This window comes from Desmodus rotundus, chromosome 9 (genome assembly GCF_022682495.2).
Source record: "Desmodus rotundus isolate HL8 chromosome 9, HLdesRot8A.1, whole genome shotgun sequence".
NCBI classification, from domain to species: domain Eukaryota; kingdom Metazoa; phylum Chordata; class Mammalia; order Chiroptera; family Phyllostomidae; genus Desmodus; species Desmodus rotundus.
In genome coordinates, this window is record NC_071395.1 from 109,825,616 (window position 1) to 109,844,686 (window position 19,071).

At 48.7% G+C, this 19,071-nt stretch overlaps 1 protein-coding gene across 1 annotated transcript in view; it reads left to right on the top strand.

Moving 5' to 3' along the window:
- NUP85 (nucleoporin 85) overlaps positions 1–19,071 on the top strand; it is a 20,219-nt gene continuing 1,148 nt past the window's right edge. Inside the window, exons 1-16 of the mRNA XM_024553652.4 lie at positions 1–283; positions 3,980–4,073; positions 6,820–6,982; positions 7,931–8,001; positions 8,567–8,610; positions 9,754–9,823; positions 11,132–11,253; positions 13,470–13,604; positions 13,707–13,829; positions 14,039–14,170; positions 14,413–14,519; positions 16,210–16,293; positions 16,446–16,511; positions 16,714–16,865; positions 17,555–17,672; positions 17,777–17,877. Coding sequence (XP_024409420.1) covers positions 251–283; positions 3,980–4,073; positions 6,820–6,982; positions 7,931–8,001; positions 8,567–8,610; positions 9,754–9,823; positions 11,132–11,253; positions 13,470–13,604; positions 13,707–13,829; positions 14,039–14,170; positions 14,413–14,519; positions 16,210–16,293; positions 16,446–16,511; positions 16,714–16,865; positions 17,555–17,672; positions 17,777–17,877 — 1,615 coding nt within the window. The 5' untranslated portion in view covers positions 1–250. The remainder of the gene's footprint in view (positions 284–3,979; positions 4,074–6,819; positions 6,983–7,930; positions 8,002–8,566; positions 8,611–9,753; positions 9,824–11,131; positions 11,254–13,469; positions 13,605–13,706; positions 13,830–14,038; positions 14,171–14,412; positions 14,520–16,209; positions 16,294–16,445; positions 16,512–16,713; positions 16,866–17,554; positions 17,673–17,776; positions 17,878–19,071) is intronic.

A 19,071-nucleotide genomic window follows, 5' to 3' on the forward strand; every position in this document is an offset into this window, starting at 1 on the left:
GGTTGCTCTGAGGACATACTGCTGTCTTCCCTGACGTGTTATCGAGGCCTGGAACGAAGGAAACGTGTGGAATGCCACAGAGGGGTGGTCGTGGCCGAGAGGACAGACCCTTGCAGCATTGGGGATTGGGGTCCGCAGGCAGTGCAAGGGGAGCTCGGGAGGGGTCCTCTGTAGCTGCCGGCTCCGAGCGGGAGGTCTGAGCCGCGAGCTTTCGGGCCCTGCGAACTCCAAGCGGCTCGGGCGCGGCGCTATGGAGGAGCTTGATGGCGAGCCGGTAGTCACTGTAAGGGCACCCCCCCAAGCGTCTTGCTTGCCTTCGCAGTCCTAGGATTGAGTCTGCTTCATTACTGCAGGCTTGTCTACCTCCCTGCCGCCCGCGAGGCGCCCATCCTCTTATTTCGGCTCAAGTGCCACTGCCGGGAGGTTACATTAACTAGGTGATCGTGTTAGGGTGGCAGTGGTCTCTGGTTTCTGCTGCTATGTATGCTCAGAATACCTAGCCCCACGGGCCTCATTCCGTCCCTCTCCCTGCCTTCTCTTCCCACCTTCCTGCTTCCCTCGCTTGTCCCTTTGGGCTGATGCTCTTATTGAGCGCGCCCGGACTCAGAAAGAATAACTGGGGCTTTCTGCTTGCAGCCGAACTAAGCTTCGCATCGCAGCGCCGTGAGTTTGACTTGTGCTTGTGCTGTACGTGCCCAAGATTTACTAAACGTTATTTATTCTCTCGGGAAACTTTCAGTTTTTATTGCTCTGCTTTCAATTTTAACTGAACTCTCAGAAAAGTATGTCAAGAATTACTGATCTGTGATGTTTTAGATACAAGGTTACTTTCCGTCCCCACAGTCTGGAATGCTCTTCTCTTACCTCTTGCTCATTTTTCAAATGCAAGCTCCAGCAGGCTCCGCCGTAGAGAGCCTCCCCTGACCTCCTTGACTAAGTCAAATAGGCTTGTCCTGCACTTCTTAGCTCTTGGTAACCTGTAAACCCCACTAAACCGCGGGTTGCCTGACCTTGCGTTCTTGCTTTTTAGAAAGTTGAGATGCCTCCTGTTTTCAGCTAAAGCCATTAGATTGCAAAACAGTATCTCACAAAACAAAATACTGAAAATAGGGGTAATTTCAGACCTAACTGAACAAAATGAGGCATGAGGTCTTAAGTAGCAGTTAACTTGGGTTGTTTTGCTGTGTAAGTTTACTGCTGTTGAGTGTTAAATTTTAATACAAATACAAAGTACTTTAAATATGAAATATCCATCAAGGACTATGCCAATGTTTGCGGGAAGAAAAAAAATTGAGTATCAGAATCACCGGAACTTTTTGGAGCTTTCCCGCCTCCATGATGCCGAGTCTATGGCTGGGGAAACCTTCCCAGCGCCCTGTGCTACCCTGGACACCCACTACTTTGATGTTGAGCCAAGATAATGGGACGTACATTTGTAAATGGAATGAAGGTGACCTACGAGTTATTTTGATTCCAGTAGTGATGAGCTGACTTGTGATAACGCAGCTCTGTATTGACACTGGGAGACCCGGTAGGAAACTGGCTGGCCTTGTAGGCACAGCTTCACATAGGGTCATTACCTTGGCAGAACTCCACAGTCTGAAGCTGAACTCTGCAAGTTCAAACTCAGTCACGTCTGTATTTGAGAGTTCAGCTGCATCTTGGGCTTATGGTAAACACACTCTCACTCTGATGAGAAACCCTGAACACTTCAGGGCGGTTGTGCCTGCTCTTCAGTATTGGGGATCGTGAAGGCCAGTTAGTAGTCAGCAGATTCGAGGATATTTAAGTGTAGATGCAAAGTAAAAGAATAATCTTGAGTAGTTTTTCTAGACCAGTGGTCTTTTGGTTCAAGGGCTCTTAAGAAATGTAAGTTATAGTTTTTCTTTTTTTGTTATTTCCAGATACATACCTAGAAGTGGAATTGCTGGTTTATAGGACAGATAGATGCATATTTAACCTAAATAAAGTCACTTCTCCAACAGGCTTATACCTTTTTTATTTTTTTTTTTTGCACCAGCAGAGTGAGAGTTCTAATTTCTCCACATCCTCATCCAGTCTTTGAATCTTAGCTTTTTCCATTCTAGTGGGTATATAGTGGTAACTCATGGTGATTTGTGTTTCTCCAGTGATGGAAGATATTGAGCATCTTTTCATGTGCTTATATGTTTGTATGTCTTTGGTGCAGTGTGTGTTAAAATCTTTTGCACATTTTGTTACTGGGTGGTTTTATTAAATCGTAAGAGTTCTTTATATATTCTGGATATTAAATATGTTTTGTAGGTATTTTCTCCCAGTCTGTGGCTTGCTTTTTCATTTTATTAACAGTATCTTTTGAAGAACAAAAAGTTTTAATTTTGGTGAAGTCCAATTTATAAATTTGTTTTTCGTCTATAGTTTATTCTTTTTGTGTCCTTTATATCTTTGTTTACTTTAAGGTAGAAAGATTTTCTACTGTACTTTTCAAGTTTTATAGATTTTGCTCTACATTTGTGTCTATAACTAATTTTTAGTGAATTTTTATCTATGGTGTGAGGTTTGTTTTTTGCATAGGGACACCCATTTATCCAGTATCATTGTGTATAATGCTTCCCCCGTGTCTGGCCTATTCATCCATTCAGACTCTGCTAAAACAGCCCTGGCTGGTATAGCTCAGTGGATTGAACACTGGCCAGACAACTGAAAGGTCTTTGGTTCGATTCCCCATCAGGCAACATGCCTGGGTAGTGGGCAGTGGGAGAGGCAACGATATTTCTCTCCGTCTTTCTCCATCCCCTCCCCTCTCTCTGAAAATAAACAAATAAAATCTTAAAAAAAAAAAAGGGTCTGCTAAAACAGATCCTCTTCTACGTACCTCTGGCTTAGGGTCTCTCCACTTTTGTTACTGCCTGTTTGTTTATTGGTCTTCCTTGGTAGACCACGTGCTTTTGGAGGGCAGAGACGCGTTGCTGTATTCCTAGAGCCCAGCACAGAAAAAAGCTTAATAAGCATTGCTTCGTTGTTGAATGACTGCATTAGTCCTTCCTAAGAACCGAATGCACTTGCCTTTAGACAGGACCATCGCCAGCCAAAATCCTTGTCTGCCAAAAATATTTATCAAGTGCCAACTTTGTGCCAGGGTCACTTCTAGGTAGCGAATGAGAATTCTAGAGGCCCTTGCCCTTGCGGGCTTGCATCTATTTTATGGGGCACATAGTAACCACGGAGGAGAATCATGTTGCACACTGAGAAACGCTCTGCGGGGGTCCAAACGAGAGTTGATGGTGGCTTGGATTAGACTGGTAGAGGTGGTGAGTGGTCAGAGTCGGGCTTCGTTCAGAGTAGAACAGGCTGTCTGTGGATAGGTAGGGCGTAGGTGGTGAGGGAAAGAGAAGTATAAGGGTTACTTCTGCCAGTGGTGAAGGCTTCGTCCCAGTGAGGGGGTGGGGTGAGTTTTGGGGATGAGCATTAAGAGTTCTTTAAAAAAAAAAGTTCTTTTTTTGGCTCTCGATGTTATGGTTGCAACTCTAGAGGCTAGATCATCTACAAAGGTGTGGCTCGGGCAGTTGGAGGTATGAAGCTGAAGCTGAAAGGGACTGGTCTGAGAAAAACCGAGTGTCATTTTCAAAGAGATGAAAATGACCCAGTTTCATAGGAACCGTGGGATCGAAGGTCTGTTCTTTCAGTGAGTAACAGTGCAATTCCTTTCTTATTCCCTTTTTCTGAACCACAGCTCACTAAATCACTATGTAATAATTGATTAGGGCATAGCTTTCATTTTTACCAGCCCTTGAGAAGTGGCAGGCTGGGTGCCCAGCAAACTCACTTGCTTATTCAGGGCCTAATGGACGGGGCTGATCTGAGCCAGCTTCGGCTGTGTGTGTGGACTAGCCCTTAACACTCGTGACCACTGAGTTCTCGGGTTGTGCAATACTTGCAAATCATTTGAAAGCAAAGCCTTTAGTAAGAATAACAGTTTCTGTGCCTTATTTTTTACTAGTCGATTCCAGGAGTGAATTCCAAGAAGAAGCAAATGTGTTTTGACTGGGGTCCAGGGGAGATGCTGGTGTGTGAAACCTCCTTCAACAAAAAAGGTAGTTGGTATTGTTTCTTTCAGATTATGTGTCTTGGCACATTTCATTGCTTCCCCCCCCCCCCCCCCTTTATTCTCTCAGGTTTGACTAGCTGAGGCATGATACAGTTGAACGTATTTTGGACCATTTTCATGTTTGAAACTTTAGCTGTTTAAGATTTTCATTGATTTATGAGACCTGATAGATGTTGAGTCCAAGATTTAAAAAATTAACAGTAGTCTTCCTGGTGTTAAAGTGGAGTTTTCAGCCCTGGCCAGGTGGGTCAGCTGGTTGGAGCATCACCCATAGACTGAAAGGTCATGGGTTCGATTCCGCTCAGGGCATATACCCAGGTTATAGGTTCAGTCCCTAGTAGGGGCCCATAGAAGAAGGTAGCCAATCAATGTTTCTCTCTTTCCCTCCCTTCCTCTGTCTCTAAAAGCAATGAAAAAATATCCTCAGGTGAGGATTAAAAAATAAAGAAAGGAGAGTTTTCTTTTTTAGAGGATTTCTTCTTTTAATCTGAGCTGCTTTAGAGCTGGGGGTTTGCAAGGGTTATTGCAGGAGGGTGAGAATTGTTCCATCTTGTTAATTTTAATTTTATTTTGTAATTAGAGCTTACAGTCAATGTTATTTTGTATTAGTTTCAGGTGGGAAAGGTTTTCTTTCTATTTAAAAACTTCAGCCCTGGCCAGGTAGGTCAGTTGGTTAGAGTGTTGTCCTGATACGCCAAGGAATTCAGTCCCTGATCAGAATACATAAAGAATCAACTAAAGAATGCATAAATAAGTGGAACAACAAATCAATGTTTCTCTCTCTCTCTCTTTCTCTCTCCCTCTCCTTCCTTCTCCCTCTCTCCCTCTCCCTCCCCCCACTTCTCTGTCTCTAAAAACCTATTAAAAAAAAAAAAAGCTTCAGGCCTATCCCTCTTTTTGTCTGGAGTGACTCAGTTCCCTCTGTAGCAGCCCCCTTACTGTGAAAATTCGCAGATCTCATCACACTTCCCTTTATGTTACCATTGTGAACTCAGTTGAATTCTGTGGGCTGTTGCTACACGGCACAAATAGGCTGGAGAGTGAAGTGACTTATCCTTGGTTTTGTTCTGAAAGCTCCATTAGGTCTCGGACGTGATCTTTCCCTTCTGATACAGACTCCCGCTAGTAGCAAGATAGAACGGAAATCTCGACATTCGATGTTGCTTTCTCCTTTTCAACAGTGAAGTCGCAGGAACTGTTGAAGAGATTTGCTTGCAAATCTTTGACATGTTCTTTAAAGAACAGGTTTTCCTCTTCTATAAGGAGCAGGATGAGCTAATGGAAGTCTTATAATTTTGGCAAATTATAATATAGTGTGCAGTTTATATAATTGCTTTAAAATTTTTATTTATTTATTGGAGAGAGGGGAAGGGAGGGAGAAAGAGGGAGAGAAACATCAATCGACTGCCTCTTGTACATGCACCTAACCTGCCAGCCAGGCATGCAGCCTGACTGGGAATTGAACCAGCGACATTTTGCTTTGCAGAACTGCACCCAACCAGCTGAGCCACACCCATTAGGGCCAACAGAGGGGTTTTTTTTCATTTGTTTTTATCTGTTGAAATCACATTGAGGACAAGCCATTGAACATTATCACAACTTGTTTGAGAAGCTGTTATACAAGAAATTCACCCTGACTGGTGTGGCTCAGTGGGTTGGGCCTTGTACCACAAACTGAAATGTCGCTGGTTCGATTCCTGGTCAGGGCATGTGCCTGGGTTGCAGGGCAGGTCCCTGGCTGTGGGCGTGTGAGAGGCAACTGATTGATATTTCTCTTGCACGTCAATGTTTCTCTCCCCTCTTTCTCTCTTCCCCGTCTCTAAAAATAAATAAAATCTTTAAAAAAAAAACCCTTCTATAAGTTTGTGGTCTATAATTTATTATAAATACTTTTCATCGCTATTGCAAAATATTTTAGTTAATTCTTTTTTTTAATTGATTTTTAGAGAGGAGAGAGAGAAGGAGAAACATTGATTTGTTGTTCCACTTATTTATGCATTCGTTAGTTGATTCTCTTATGTGCCCTGACCAGGGATCCAACCCACAACCTTGGTATATCGGGACGATGCTCTCACCAACTGAACTGCTGGGTCACAGCCAATTTTATTTTTAGAGATTTTATTTCCTTATATTTAGAGAGAGGGGAAGGGAGGGAGAAAGAAAGGGAGAGAGACATTGATTGGTTGCTTCTCTCACAGCCCTAACTGGGGACCTAGCCCTCAACCCAGGCATGTGCCCTGATTGGGAATCGAACCTGCGACCTTCCAGTTCACAAGCCGGTGCTCAATCCACCGAGCCACACCAGCCAGGGCCAGAGCCAGTTAATTCTCGATTATTTTAGGGGTCATGGCAGTGAAAATAATATTAAACAATATTTATTTGACTTTGAGTTTATATAAAACTTTGGCTGTAGTTATCAAGTTTTATCAAGTTGTCTTAGTTATCAAGTTTTACATAGGCTAATATTAAATTAGTATACTTTTTTTCAGTGGAGTTCAATTGATGGAAGTGAAGGTACTTTTAGAATATGCTATTAAGTTGAGATGTTAAGTCAGAATAAACATTTAAAAAAATTCATTTGTGTATTATTGATAAATGATAACATTTTAAATAAATGGAATCAGTAGCAATAAGCTAGAGCTTTTGTAATTAGATACTCAGAAATTTTGTAGCGGGCTCTTTTATACAGGCGATTGTGATAGATGTTAAATTTTTTTTTCTACTTTGTTTAGGAAAATCAGAGGCAGTGCCAGGCTGCCCCTTTATCTTTATCATCCGGAAGGATATAGACGTTTACTCTCAAATTTTGAGAAAACTCTTCAACGAATCCCATGGAATCTTTGTGGGCCTCCAGAGAATTGAAGAGGACTTAACTGGGAAATCCAGAAAAGCTCAGTAAGTAGGGTGCTAGTAGGTGCTGAAGTCACAACTAAATCGTGAAAAGCCAAACGAAATGCATTTTTGTCCTTTCATATGACGGATGGATCCCCTGCAGCAGTGAGGGACACCTGTCCTGCTATGTGGCCTCTGCGCCGGGCAGTGGAAGTGGCGGAAGTGTCTGTCAGGGTGTGTGTTTATGGTGGTGATTGACTTGCTGGCTTAATAAGTTTTCTTTGTTTAGATTCCTTCTTGTTTATTCTCCAAAGAAGAAAAGTTAGGCCAAGTAAGCACCTGAGAGTCATCGAATAAGGTCCCACTATGGGTACATTTTGAAATTAATATAAAAATGAAAATTTTCAGTGAGAATGGATCTTTAGTTTGATGATGGAAATAAAAGGGAAAATGTAAGTTAACTTGCAAAGAAAACAGTTTTATGATGTGTATTTTAAGATTACACATATTCTGGCCTGGCTGGTGTGGCTCAGTGGATTGAGCGTGGGCTTGTGAACCAAAGGGTCTCCTGTTCCATTTTCACTCAGGGCACATGCCTGGGTTGCAGGCCAGGTCCCCAGTAGGGGTGCTGAGAGGCAACCACACATTGATGTTTCTCTCCCTCTCTTTCTCCCTCCCTTGCCCTCTCTCTAAAATAAATAAATAAAATCTTTTTTTTAAAAAAAAGACTATGCAAATCTTACTTCTTCTCAAATTTTCAACCGCTGATTTTAGAGTTCACCAGTAGGTCTCGTCTGCAATAATTAATGTCAGTGTGGACTCATGGATGCTTATTTTATTCCAAGTGTTATACTGTATTTATTCTGTTGCTCTCTTTTCCTGCTTTGGCCATTAGAAGCTCCTTCAATTCGGCTCCTGTCTTTCGGCAGCTCCTGCCTCCTATTTGCTCTAACGCTCTGCCTCCACAAGGTGTTTGAGGCTCATCTCGTGTGTCGTTTCATTTCTTCGTAGATTGGTCCGAGTGAGTAAGAACTACCGATCAGTCATCAGAGCATGCATGGAGGAGATGCACCAGGTTGCAGGTAAGGAGAGAGAGAGAGAGAGAGAGAGAGAGAGAGAGAGAGAGAGAGAGAGAGAGAGATAGAGATAGATAGATAGATAGTAATTGAAGGATTTGTCTGGGTACAAATACTACACGGTAAACCCTGGCTGACATTCCAGTTGGAAACTCTTTCCTATCTTAGTTTTGTGTCAGTCACCCTGACTGTGCTTTCCCAAATAGAACTTACAGAGTTGACAGGTGGGTTAAGGGCCACATGACGGATCTTTGAAATTTGCATCCTCAGGTCTTTGACCTTGGTGCTTGAAAGTCCCCATTACCCTGACAGCTGTGTGACTCCTGGGTGCCGGGTCGTCTCGTGTACCTTGGTGGTCTCTCTGTTTGCTGTGTCGCAGTTCCGTGTGGCTGTCTGTAACTTCAGGGCCTTGGTTTGAGAATCATTGATCTCAAGTATTTTAAAAATCGATGGGGAAAATGAGGGGCCCTTAGAAGAAACAGAGGTACAAGCCACAGAATCTGTTATGTGAAGTTACAACAATAAGTCTGAAAGTTCCATTGCTCACTTAAAATGTTTTGTGTTTTGTTAGTTGCTGCTAAAGATCCAGCCAGTGGCCACCAGTTCAGCAGCCAGGTGAGGGGTCTGCCTGCCTGAGTTGTGGCGGGCGCTGTTACGGCTTTCTGCGACCGCGGCACCCACCTGGGGTGATTTTGCAATTGCTGTTTTTTGCAGAACTCTCTATTCTTTCCAGGTAGACAGGCAACTCCTTGGGGTAGGAAGGACCATCTTAAACTTCCTGGTGCCCCATGCAAGGCCTAGCTTATTGAAACAAAGTATGTACTTGATAAATGTGTTTTCAGAACTATAAGTCCTAGCCACATTGCGTCACCTGGGGTGGAGAGCTGAGCATTCGGAAGCACTGCTCAGCCTGGTACGCTGTGCTCAACTCATGAGACCTGTATTTTACCCGGACGCGAGTTCTTATACTTCAGTTGGAGCTGGGCGAGGACTTAAAGAACTCTGTCTTTGGCAGTCGTAAATACTTTTATTTTTCAATTACGTTGACACCCATTGTTACTTTACATTAGTTTCAGGTGTGCAGCATACTGGTTAGATATTATTTAATACACTAAGTGGTGCCCCCAGTCCCAGATAAGTCCAGTACCCACCCAGTACCATCCATGGTTATTACAGTGTTATCGGCTGTATTCCTGGGCTGCATTTGGTGGTAAATCTCGATACTGTTCAAACGCAGTAGTTCATAGAGACTGATGCACGGTCTCTGAAGTCAGCAAAACTGTACTTTCCCGTACAAGAAAGCTGTTCTGTGTTTGTGCACGAGATGGTGGGGAAGGGGAGCACGCCTGCTCCTATGGGAAGGTTATTTTGGGGTTTTGTGTTGGGTTTGTCTTTTCATAGACTGTTCCCTAAAGTCCATTCCCTTGAATACCAACCTCATAATTTTTGCTTATCCAATATTTCTTATTATATCCTCTCTCCTTTAGTTCTTACATAAACCATAACATTCATCAAGACCATGGAGGCGATGAGCTAGTTATTTTTTCTAATGCACATTAAACTGCGACCTCCACCATTAAAATAAAGATGCTTAGTTCATGCCCCACCCCTAAAATTCTCTCGCTGGCTGTGGGGAACCCTGCCCCAGACACTCGGTATGTGCTGACCTTCGTGTGACCCCGGCCCGCCGTGGTCCCTCGTTCTACGAGTAAGTCCAGGAACGTTTCCGGTCAAACGCCCTCTCCGTTCCCTCTGTAGATCTCCATCCTGTCGGCCATGGAGCTCATTTGGAACCTCTGTGAGATTCTCTTTATTGAAGTGGCCCCAGGTGAGCACGCACCCCCTGTCACTGCGGCAGAGGTGTCCCCTGCCCTTCCTCTGTCTTTCCTGTGTGCTGTGGCGTTTCGTTGCCTAGAGTGCTCCCTTCGCCAGCACAGCTGTCGGAAAGCGTGGCGTGACGTCCAGAGAGGCCTGTCACTTTGTCAGGTGCTGCGAAAGACTCAGGTAGAAGGCCTTCCAGAAACCGAAAGTGTTAGGCAGGTGACTCTTGAAAAATACCACGAAAACATGAAACTAGCGTGTGGTCATCATGTTTGTACCCTGGACTGGTCAAGCTTCGGCAAGTTTTCGGAGAAGCTAGGGACACAGGTTCTTCCTCACGGCCTGCAGAGGGAACGAACCCTGTCAACGCCGTGATGTGAGACTGCTAGCCTCCAGAAGTGTGAGACAGTAGGTTTCTGTGGTTGGAAGAAAGAGAGAAAAAGCCCCACCTGGGTAGCTCGGTTACAGCGTCTTCCCGGTACGCCAGCGTTGTGAGCTCCGTGCCTGGTCAGGGCACACCCAAGAAGCAGCCGATGAATTCACAAATAAGTGGAACAACGGATCTGCGTTTCTCTTGCCCTCCCTGTCTCCCTCCCTCTTTCTCTCTCTGAAATAAATAAAAAGGGAAAAAGAAAATTTTAGGCATGTAAGGAGGGGTTAGGCTGTGGGAGGCAAGGTCGCCACAAGAATTGTGTTAACAGTCAGGTCGGCGACAACACTGTGCCGACTGTCTCCTTCAACCCACTCTGTTGGCCTTGAATCAGGTGTGGTCAGCGCGGTACCCTGGCTTGGGTGAGCGCTACAGGCTTTTCTGCATTCTTCTGATGGCCTATGTTTGCCCTTATCCATAAGTAGTAGTAATCTCTGTGCAGTCACAGCTGTTTATTCATTCCCCTTCTAAAGTACCAAGTGACTCGAAATAAAATTAGCTATCCGTGTGCCTGTCCCCTCCAGTAGATTCTGGGGGGCTGTCACCTCTTATTGTTGCATGCCCAGCACCCAGTCAGCACAGGCTCTGAAATGGCCCTTACTTACGTAGCCGCTGAGTGCAGAGTCTGGGGGCGCGGGCGGCGAGGTCTGGGCTCTGGTTCAGCCCCCTCCAGGACTCAGGGAGCGGTGCTGCTGCCCGGCGCAGAGGAGGTCGCCCATAGGGGCCCGTTTGCCAGTCCAGTCCTTTGTTCAGGTCCACCCGTGTGCTCACGTAGGAGGGAGAAACCGCTTCCTGCGGAGCTCACCTGTCCTGTGGGACGGGGGAGCGCGCTGCCCGTGAAGCTGAGGTCTTGTGTGTGACGGTAGACCTCCTCTCTTCCCCCAGCCGGCCCGCTTCTCCTCCACCTCCTTGACTGGGTCCGGCTGCACGTGTGCGAGGTGGACAGCGTGTTGGCAGATGTTCTGGGCAGTGAGAGTCCAAGCAAACACGAGAGCTTCTGGAAGTTGGTAAGGACCCTGCGCAGGCGGGGCCTCCCCGCGCCACGCCTCACGCTCTGTCTTCCCCGTGCTCGCAGGCAGGCCTGCGGTTTGCGCACTGGGCCTGCTCTCTGCGTCTGTCAGGGAAGCACCCTGGTTTAGAACTAAGTTAGCACGAAGAAAAGTAATGCTTGGTGGGCTTTCCAGCGAGAAGGGAAATCGGTTTCTTTGTGGATCTGAGGGAGAGAGGACACGGCAGCGATCGGTGTGAGTGGACTTGACGGGTGGTTTTGAGAAATGTTCTAGAATGATGGTGACGGTGCACAACTCGGCATACCCACTAAGACTCACTGAATTGGACACGTAAATAGGTGAATGTTTATAGTGTGTGAGTTACAGCTAAATTAAGCCGTTAGGCAAACGACTGATGGTCCCAAAGTCATTTGGAGTGTCGGCTTGGAAGTCATCACGTGTGCCGGGGGTCTGTGTGCGCCCGCTCCGCTGTGAGGGCGGCACTGTTCCCACGCACCTCCACTAACCCAGATGGGAGGGCGTGGGGCGGGGGCTGCTCTGTGACCGGAATAGTGGAAGGCTGGTGAGACTGACAGAACCTGGAATTCAGGTCGAGAGGTGCTGCCTTTGAGGCTATGTGGAGCCCTTTGGTCCTGGAGACCTGTGCAGCGCAGGGGTGAGCCTCTACCCATGGTACTAGGCCTGGAGTTCGAGTCCCACTTCATTCACTTACTGAGATTTTGTTGAGGGCTCCTCTTTGCAAGGCACTGGGAGAACGCCCACAGCCAAAGTGGGTCATGCCCTTCTTTACGGAGCTTACATCCTGCATAGGGAGGCAGGAAATAAGACAGAAACAGGGGAAGCATGTGGCATGTCTCATAGTGGAGTGCTGCGGAGAGAAATAAAGCGAGGGGGAATTGGGAGTGTAAGAGTAGGGTTCAGGAAGGCCCAGCCCGTGAGCAGACCCCTGGACGAGGCCAGGGGGCCCATGCAGAGGGAGGAGAAGGTGGTTCAGACGGTGAGGCCTGGAGTGCCATGTACTGGATGAGCAACAGCAAGGAGACCGTGAGCCGGGAGCGGTGGGAGCGGGAGGGCGGGTTGGGGAGTGAAGGGCAGGGAGATGCAGGGCCAGGTCGAGGGGGGCCTCCGGCGCTGTCCCAGGGACTCCAGCTTTTGGAGAGGCGGTGCAGCCTGTGGTGCCGGACCGCCCCAGCTCGTGTTCCGGCTCTGCCTGTCCCCCGCTGCCAGGTCGTGAGTTACTTCACTGCCTTCGGTTTCCTCGTTCCTGCAAGGGCACAGCAACGCCCACCCATAGGGCTGTCATGCTTAAATTAGTTCAAGGGCATAATTGTGTGTAAATTAGTTGGCAGATACAGTAAAAAGCTCCTGATTTAGTCCTTTTTTAAAACACTGATTTTAGAGAGGGGAAGGGAGAGAGAGACACACACACCCATCTGTCGTTCCACTGATTGGTGCATGATTGGTTGATTGTTGTGTGTGCCCCGACCGGGGATTGACCCTGCAGCCTAGGTGTATCGGGACGTCGCTCTGACCAGCTGAGTGACCAGGCAAAACACTCGGCACTAAGTAGATTGTGAGGAAGACACCGTGGAGTGTGAGAGCTGGTACAGGAAGGCAGAGCGCGGCCTTGTTCGCTCAGCTGGGAGCGTGCGCGGCAGCTGACTGGCCTTCGCTGCGCTGCACATGCCCACAGATGACGGTGACGGCACCTCAAATGATGGTTTTGGGGGTGCAGACAAATTTTAGCGAGTAGGTAAGTTTACAGATGTGGACTCTGAATAAGAGGATTGAGCACCAGCCTGCAAACCAGAAGGTCGTTGGTTCGATTCCTGGTCAGGGCACATGCCTGGGTGGCAGGCCAGGTTTTCTGCAAAAGGCAACCAATCAATGTTTCTCTCCCTCCCTTCCCCTCTCTCTAAAAATAAATAAGCAAAAAAAAAAAAAGTCTGCATTTATATTAAGTGTGTATTTGAAACTTTTATGAACCAATGATTTATTTGAAGCACTTTGCTGTTTTCTGTTTCATTTATTTTTTAAGAGTTGGTCACAGCCTGTCAGGGGTTACAGTGTCAGGTGGAGACTGGATGCGAGAGGTTGTCTCTGGATGGGAGGGTGGGAACCACCGCACTTCCCCACAGCTAGGAAGCCGCCGTGGCGGTTGAGGGGTTGGCTTCCAGGCCTCCTGCAAACGCTCCCGTTCTCTGTGCCCCCAGGTGACCATCTTGGTGCTGCAGGGCCGGCTGGATGAGGCCCGGCAGATGCTCTCCAAGGAAGCTGATGCCAACCCCACCTCCGCAGCCTTGTGCCGGACCCTGGGGGACCTGATGAGGACAATGCCCATTCTCAGTGTACGTGGGAGCAGCCCTGCTCCGCTGCCTCGTGGGAATGGGTTCGTTTGGGAAGCGCACGGGTTTGTGTGGTGACGGCGTGTCACTACGTCTCTCCCTCAGCCTGGTAACACACAGACCCTGACAGAGCTGGAGCTCAAGTGGCAGCACTGGCACGAGGAGTGTGAGCGGCACCTGCAGGATGGCACGTTCGCCGCCAGTCCACACCTGGAGTCTCTCTGCAAGGTGTGGGACGCGAGTGCAGGCTGCGGACTGGGAAGGCTTCCCTCGCGGCCTGTGGCGTCCGGTGCAGTGATGGCAGAAACTTGGTCCTCCTTGGCCAGGGCTGTCCATTCTCTGCAGGGGAGGAGGGGCTTTCGGACCAGGTGTGCTCGTGGCGACTGGGAGTGAGAGCCAGCCTCCCTGGGGCTCAGCGCACACGTCTCTGCCCTCAGATCATGCTGGGAGACGAAGCTGCCTTGTTGGAGCAGAAGGAGCTTCTGAGTAACTGGTACCACTTCCTAGTGACCCGGCTCCTGTACTCCCACCCCACAGTAAAGCCCATTGACCTGCACTTCTATGCCCAGGTGAGTCCGAGCTGGGGGCCAGGGTGGGGAGTAGGGGCCTGGCTGTGCTCCCTGCGGGGTCCTTTTCCGTGTGTGGCCTCCCTGAGTTGAACTTCCATGGCGAACCATAAGGGGTGCTCCTTCAGCCCTTTGTGAAGGGCCCTGCCGCCCTTCCCTCCCCTGGGTCCCCTCTGTAGCAGCCCTGCCAGCCCCTTGAGTCTCTCCTTCCGTCCAGAGACTGAGTGGTCACCACCTCTCCCCAGTCCAGCCTTGACCTGTTTCTGGGAGGCGAGAGCAGCCCAGAGCCCCTGGACAACATCCTAATGGCGGCCTTCGAGTTTGACATCCACCAAGTGATCAAGGAGTGCAGGTAGGACCTGCTGGCCGCCGGCACCATCTTCGGGGTGGGATCGGCTGCACCGAGCACATTCACGGTTGTGCCGCTGTCACCACTGGCCTTTTCCAGGCGCCCTGTCCCTCCTTGCTGGTGTCTTAACCTTCTTCCTGCAGACCTCTTCAAGTCTTTATGTCTTAAAACATGTTACTGTCTTGCTTATTGTTCCAATGGCTTCCCATCACACGTCCCTGAGTGAGCTGGCCTCTGACTCACTCAAAGTGTGAGTCGCACGGGCTTCATCATCCCGCAGTGGGGATGGACGGGCTCGCGCTCCACCCTAGCCTTCCCCGGCTGTCCCTCTGTCTCAAGACCGGCCCTTTCCCTCACGTTCCCGTTCCCGTGGCAGGTTCCCATGCTTCAGCCCGCTGCGTGGGTAACCGCTGTCTTATGGCCGATTTCCTACATAGAGCTTATTCCAGGAGGGGTGGTCGTGTGCATGTGTCTGTAAATGCGAGGAGGTGACTTGTTTTTATTTTATTTTTATTTTTTTAAAGATTTTATTTAATTTTAGAGAGAGGGTAAAGGAGAGAGAAAGAGAGGGAGAGAAACATCAGTGTGTAGTTGCCTCTCATGTGCCCCCTACTAGGGACCTGGTCCACAACTCAGGCATGTGCCCTCAGTGGGAATCAAACCAGCGACCCTTTGGTTCGCAGTCTGGTGCTCAATCCACTGAGCCACACCAGCCAGGACTCGTTTTTGATTTCATCTATTACTATTTTTAATTTTTTATTTTTTAAATTGATTTTTTTAGAAAGAGAGAAAGAAACATCAGTTTGTTGTTTCACTTATTGGTACATTCGTTGGTTGGTTCCTGTACGTGCCCTGACCAGGGATCGAACCCCCAACCTTAGTGTACGGGGACGACTCTCTAACCAGTTGAGCCACCGGGCCAGGGTGGGAACGACTTCTGACCTTCGCTGTGTCACATTACATACACAACGCAATTATAAGTCATGTGATTGAACAAAAGACAGTTTTTTAAAATTTAAATTTATTTATTTATTTATTGAGAGAGGGGAAGGGAGGGAGAAAGAGAGGAAGAGAAACATCAATGTGTGGTTGCCTCTTGCATGCCCCCTACTGGGGGCCCAACCTGGCCCGCAACCCAGGCACGTGCCCTGACTGGAAATCGGACCGGTGACCCTTTGGTTTTCAGGCCAGCACTCAAAATAGGTACCTACATACAAGATGGCTTTTAAAATGAAATCACAAGTATGTAGTTAATATTCACAAAGTCACTAGTCAACAGCTATACAGTCAGAAACATCAGCACATCCAAATGCAAATAATCCTGAATTCCATGTTTCACAGGCATCAGAAACCACCAATCTTTTATACATTATTCTGTGTCTACAATCTCTGCATATGATTGGATCCCTGGGTTTTGTCTCATTGCATAGCGTGCCCCATAGATACCCAGCACTGGCTGCTGCTTTGGGGGTTGCACTCCCGGGTGTCCAGTGTCAGTCCCCACGTAGCAAGGAGAAACCTCCCACTCTCTGCTCCCACACGGACTCTGGCTCATCGCTGTCCCTCCCATTCTCTTTTTCCCTCTCATTCTTTTTAAGTCAAGGACAGGTGGGGTTCCCGCTCATGCCCCACTCATGTGGGCCATGGCGTCTCACCCTAACTTTACTTCTTGCCTCTCCGTCTGAACCTGCAGTATCGCCCTGAGCAACTGGTGGTTTGTGGCCCATCTGACCGACCTGCTGGATCACTGCAAACTCCTTCAGTCACACAACCTCTAGTGAGTGTGCATGGCCACACACACGCTTTTCTCCCCACCACCCAGGCCTGGGCGGGGGGGGGGGCAGAATTCCTGGAAGGGATGTTGGGCTGCACAAGGGGGCCCCGAATGGGACAGACCAGGAGTCTTGGTCTCGATACGTTCTGTTCCAGCTTTGGATCCAACATGAGAGAGTTCCTCCTGCTAGAATATGCCTCAGGACTGTTTGCTCATCACAGGTAGGACTACCCCAGGGGTCACAGCAGGGTGCTCTTCAGTATGTGGGTGCCATTGGAGCTTGGACTGTGCTGGCTCTAGTCTGGTTCCCTGAATGCTGCGGTGGTCTGGAGATGAGCCATCTTGGGTGCCAGCCCCGGGTTCCAGGGCAGCACCCGGACTCACCAGGTCCTCGGTCTGCTCTCCCCGGACCTTTGTGTGCAGCCTGTGGCAGCTGGCGGTGGACTACTTTGACTATTGCCCTGAGCTGGGCCGAGTGTCCTTGGAGATGCACATCGAGCGCATCCCTCTGAGCACCGAGCAGAAAGCCCTCAAGGTGCTGCGGATTTGTGAGCAGCGGCAGATGACCGAGCAAGGTGAGCGGGCCCTCCTCCCCGCACAGCCCTCTGGGTTCACGCCGTGCGAGCCAGGCTGGAGATAGGCTGGGCAGTGGATGCCAAGGACCCAGGAACATTATTGGGGAGGGGCAGTGAGCTAGAGACCCTTGGGAACCTAGAAGCAGTGAAGCATGTTGCATTTTTTAAGAGTTGCCCAACCCATTTTTCCCATATTTACTCCAAGAGGTCAGGGCTGAGGTCAGCTTTGAGTTTACCGATCCCAAGTGGGTTGCTAGCTAAGGCTGGCTCTGGGGAAGCAGGACCAGAAATGGTGTGGGTAGGATAGGGAGGAGATGGTGAATGACATTTCCCCCTTCCCTTCTCACTGTTGAGAAAAAAAACCTGAGTCACTCTTCCCAGAGGCACCTGATACAGGTAATGGAAGAGCTGATGTGCCGGGAGCAATATGTATCTTACTGCCACCCCTGAAATTGAATCAGCTCACAAAGCCAGTCCTGTCAGGGGTTCAGAGTGTTACCAGTCAGGAGGGGGCCGTTTACACCCCGAGCTCCTGGGTCTACTGACCGGGCTGTGTTCAGGGCTCGCGGGGCAGGCTGTGGGAAGCCGAGGGGAGGTGGGAAGGCTACTGCCCTCCCAGCAGGACCTAGGAATGGGGTGATTTGTACTGTAGGCTGAAAGGTTCACCTTTTCTCTTTTCCCCTGCAAAGTTCGCAGCATCTGTAAGATCTTAGCCATGAAAGCTGTCCGCAACAACCGCCTGGGCTCCGCCCTGTCTTGGAGCATCCGAGCCAAAGATGCTGCCTTTGCCACACTGGTATCAGACAGGTGGGTTCCACCAGGGTCAGCTTCCCGGGGACTGTCGGGGAAGTTAGGAGGCTGAGGAGGTGGGCCTGGGGCTGCTGCTCTGATCTCCAGGCCTGGCATTTCAGGTTCCTCAGGGATTACTGTGAGCGCGGCTGCTTTTCTGATTTGGATCTCATCGACAACCTGGGGCCGGCCATGATGCTCAGTGATCGACTGACATTCCTGGGTGAGTCTGGGCTCTCTGCTGAGCTTCTGGCACAAAAGTACGGTTGTGCAGGTTGGAGGGGCTGCTCTGGGTTTCTCCAGTGTGTCAGTGTGTCCTTTCTGTTAAGCCCAAACTCCAAGCCACACAGAACCCTGTGCACCAGGCTCTGCAAAGCATATTTTTCAGTAATATTTTACTTTCCAGTAATTTCAAACTGAGAGAAAAGTTGCAAAAGTTGTGTAAGGAACAAGGAACTGTCATATAAGCTGTACCCAGATTCATGAGTCTTTTATATTTTGCCTTGTTTTATCACTCTCAGTGAGCTGGGGTTTTCGGTTAATGATTTGAAAGTTGGGGACACTATTCCCCCCTCTCCATGAATACTTGAGCACGTATTTCCTGAGAACATTCTCGTACATCAGCACATCTGTGAAAATCCTGAGGTTCAGGGTTGGTACAATAGGCCCATCTAATCCACAGTTCACATTCTGATGACAGTTGTCCCAGTGATGTCCTTTCTTGCATGCAGGTTAACGAATTTTGTTGTCATATCTTTTTAAGTGCCTCTGACTTCCTGGTGCTTCTTGACCTTGACATTTTGCAGAGTCGGTTCAGCTGTCTTGTAGAATGTCCTCAGTGTGGGCCTCTCTGATGTTCCCTCGAGGTCAGACTTAGGGTGTGTGTTGGGGGCAGGAGCGCCCCCAAGGCGCTGCCCTCAGTGCCGGGCGTGCCCTTTCGGTGGGGTTTACTTGGCTCAGCTGGTGAATGTGGCGTCCACCTGATGTCTCCTCTGCAGCACGACTTTCCCTTGGACTTAACTGGAATTACATAGTGTCTCATTCCTCATCAGACTTTCGCCCGCTACTTTTAGTAGCTGCTGCGATTTTCCGACTCCCATTCTTGGTGTTTTAGTTGGAACCGTATGGAGGGCTTTCCCTGTGTCCCCATTTGTGCTTTTATGTACATCAGTGACAGACTCACGGGTTAGTGAGTTTGTCATAACCTGTGACTCTTATTTTAATGCTTGTGCTCTCCCAGGTCTGGCTGATTGGAGCCCCTTCAAAGCCACGCCTGTGTTTTGAGTCCATTTGTGGTCTCATTGGCCCCTGGGTTGGATACAGCTTTGGGAGAATCTCTCTGCTCTGTGGAGTGGCTGGTCTGAGTCTGTCTTCCCTGGTTTAGGGCCAGGGGTGACCTAGTGCTCTTTTCTCAATA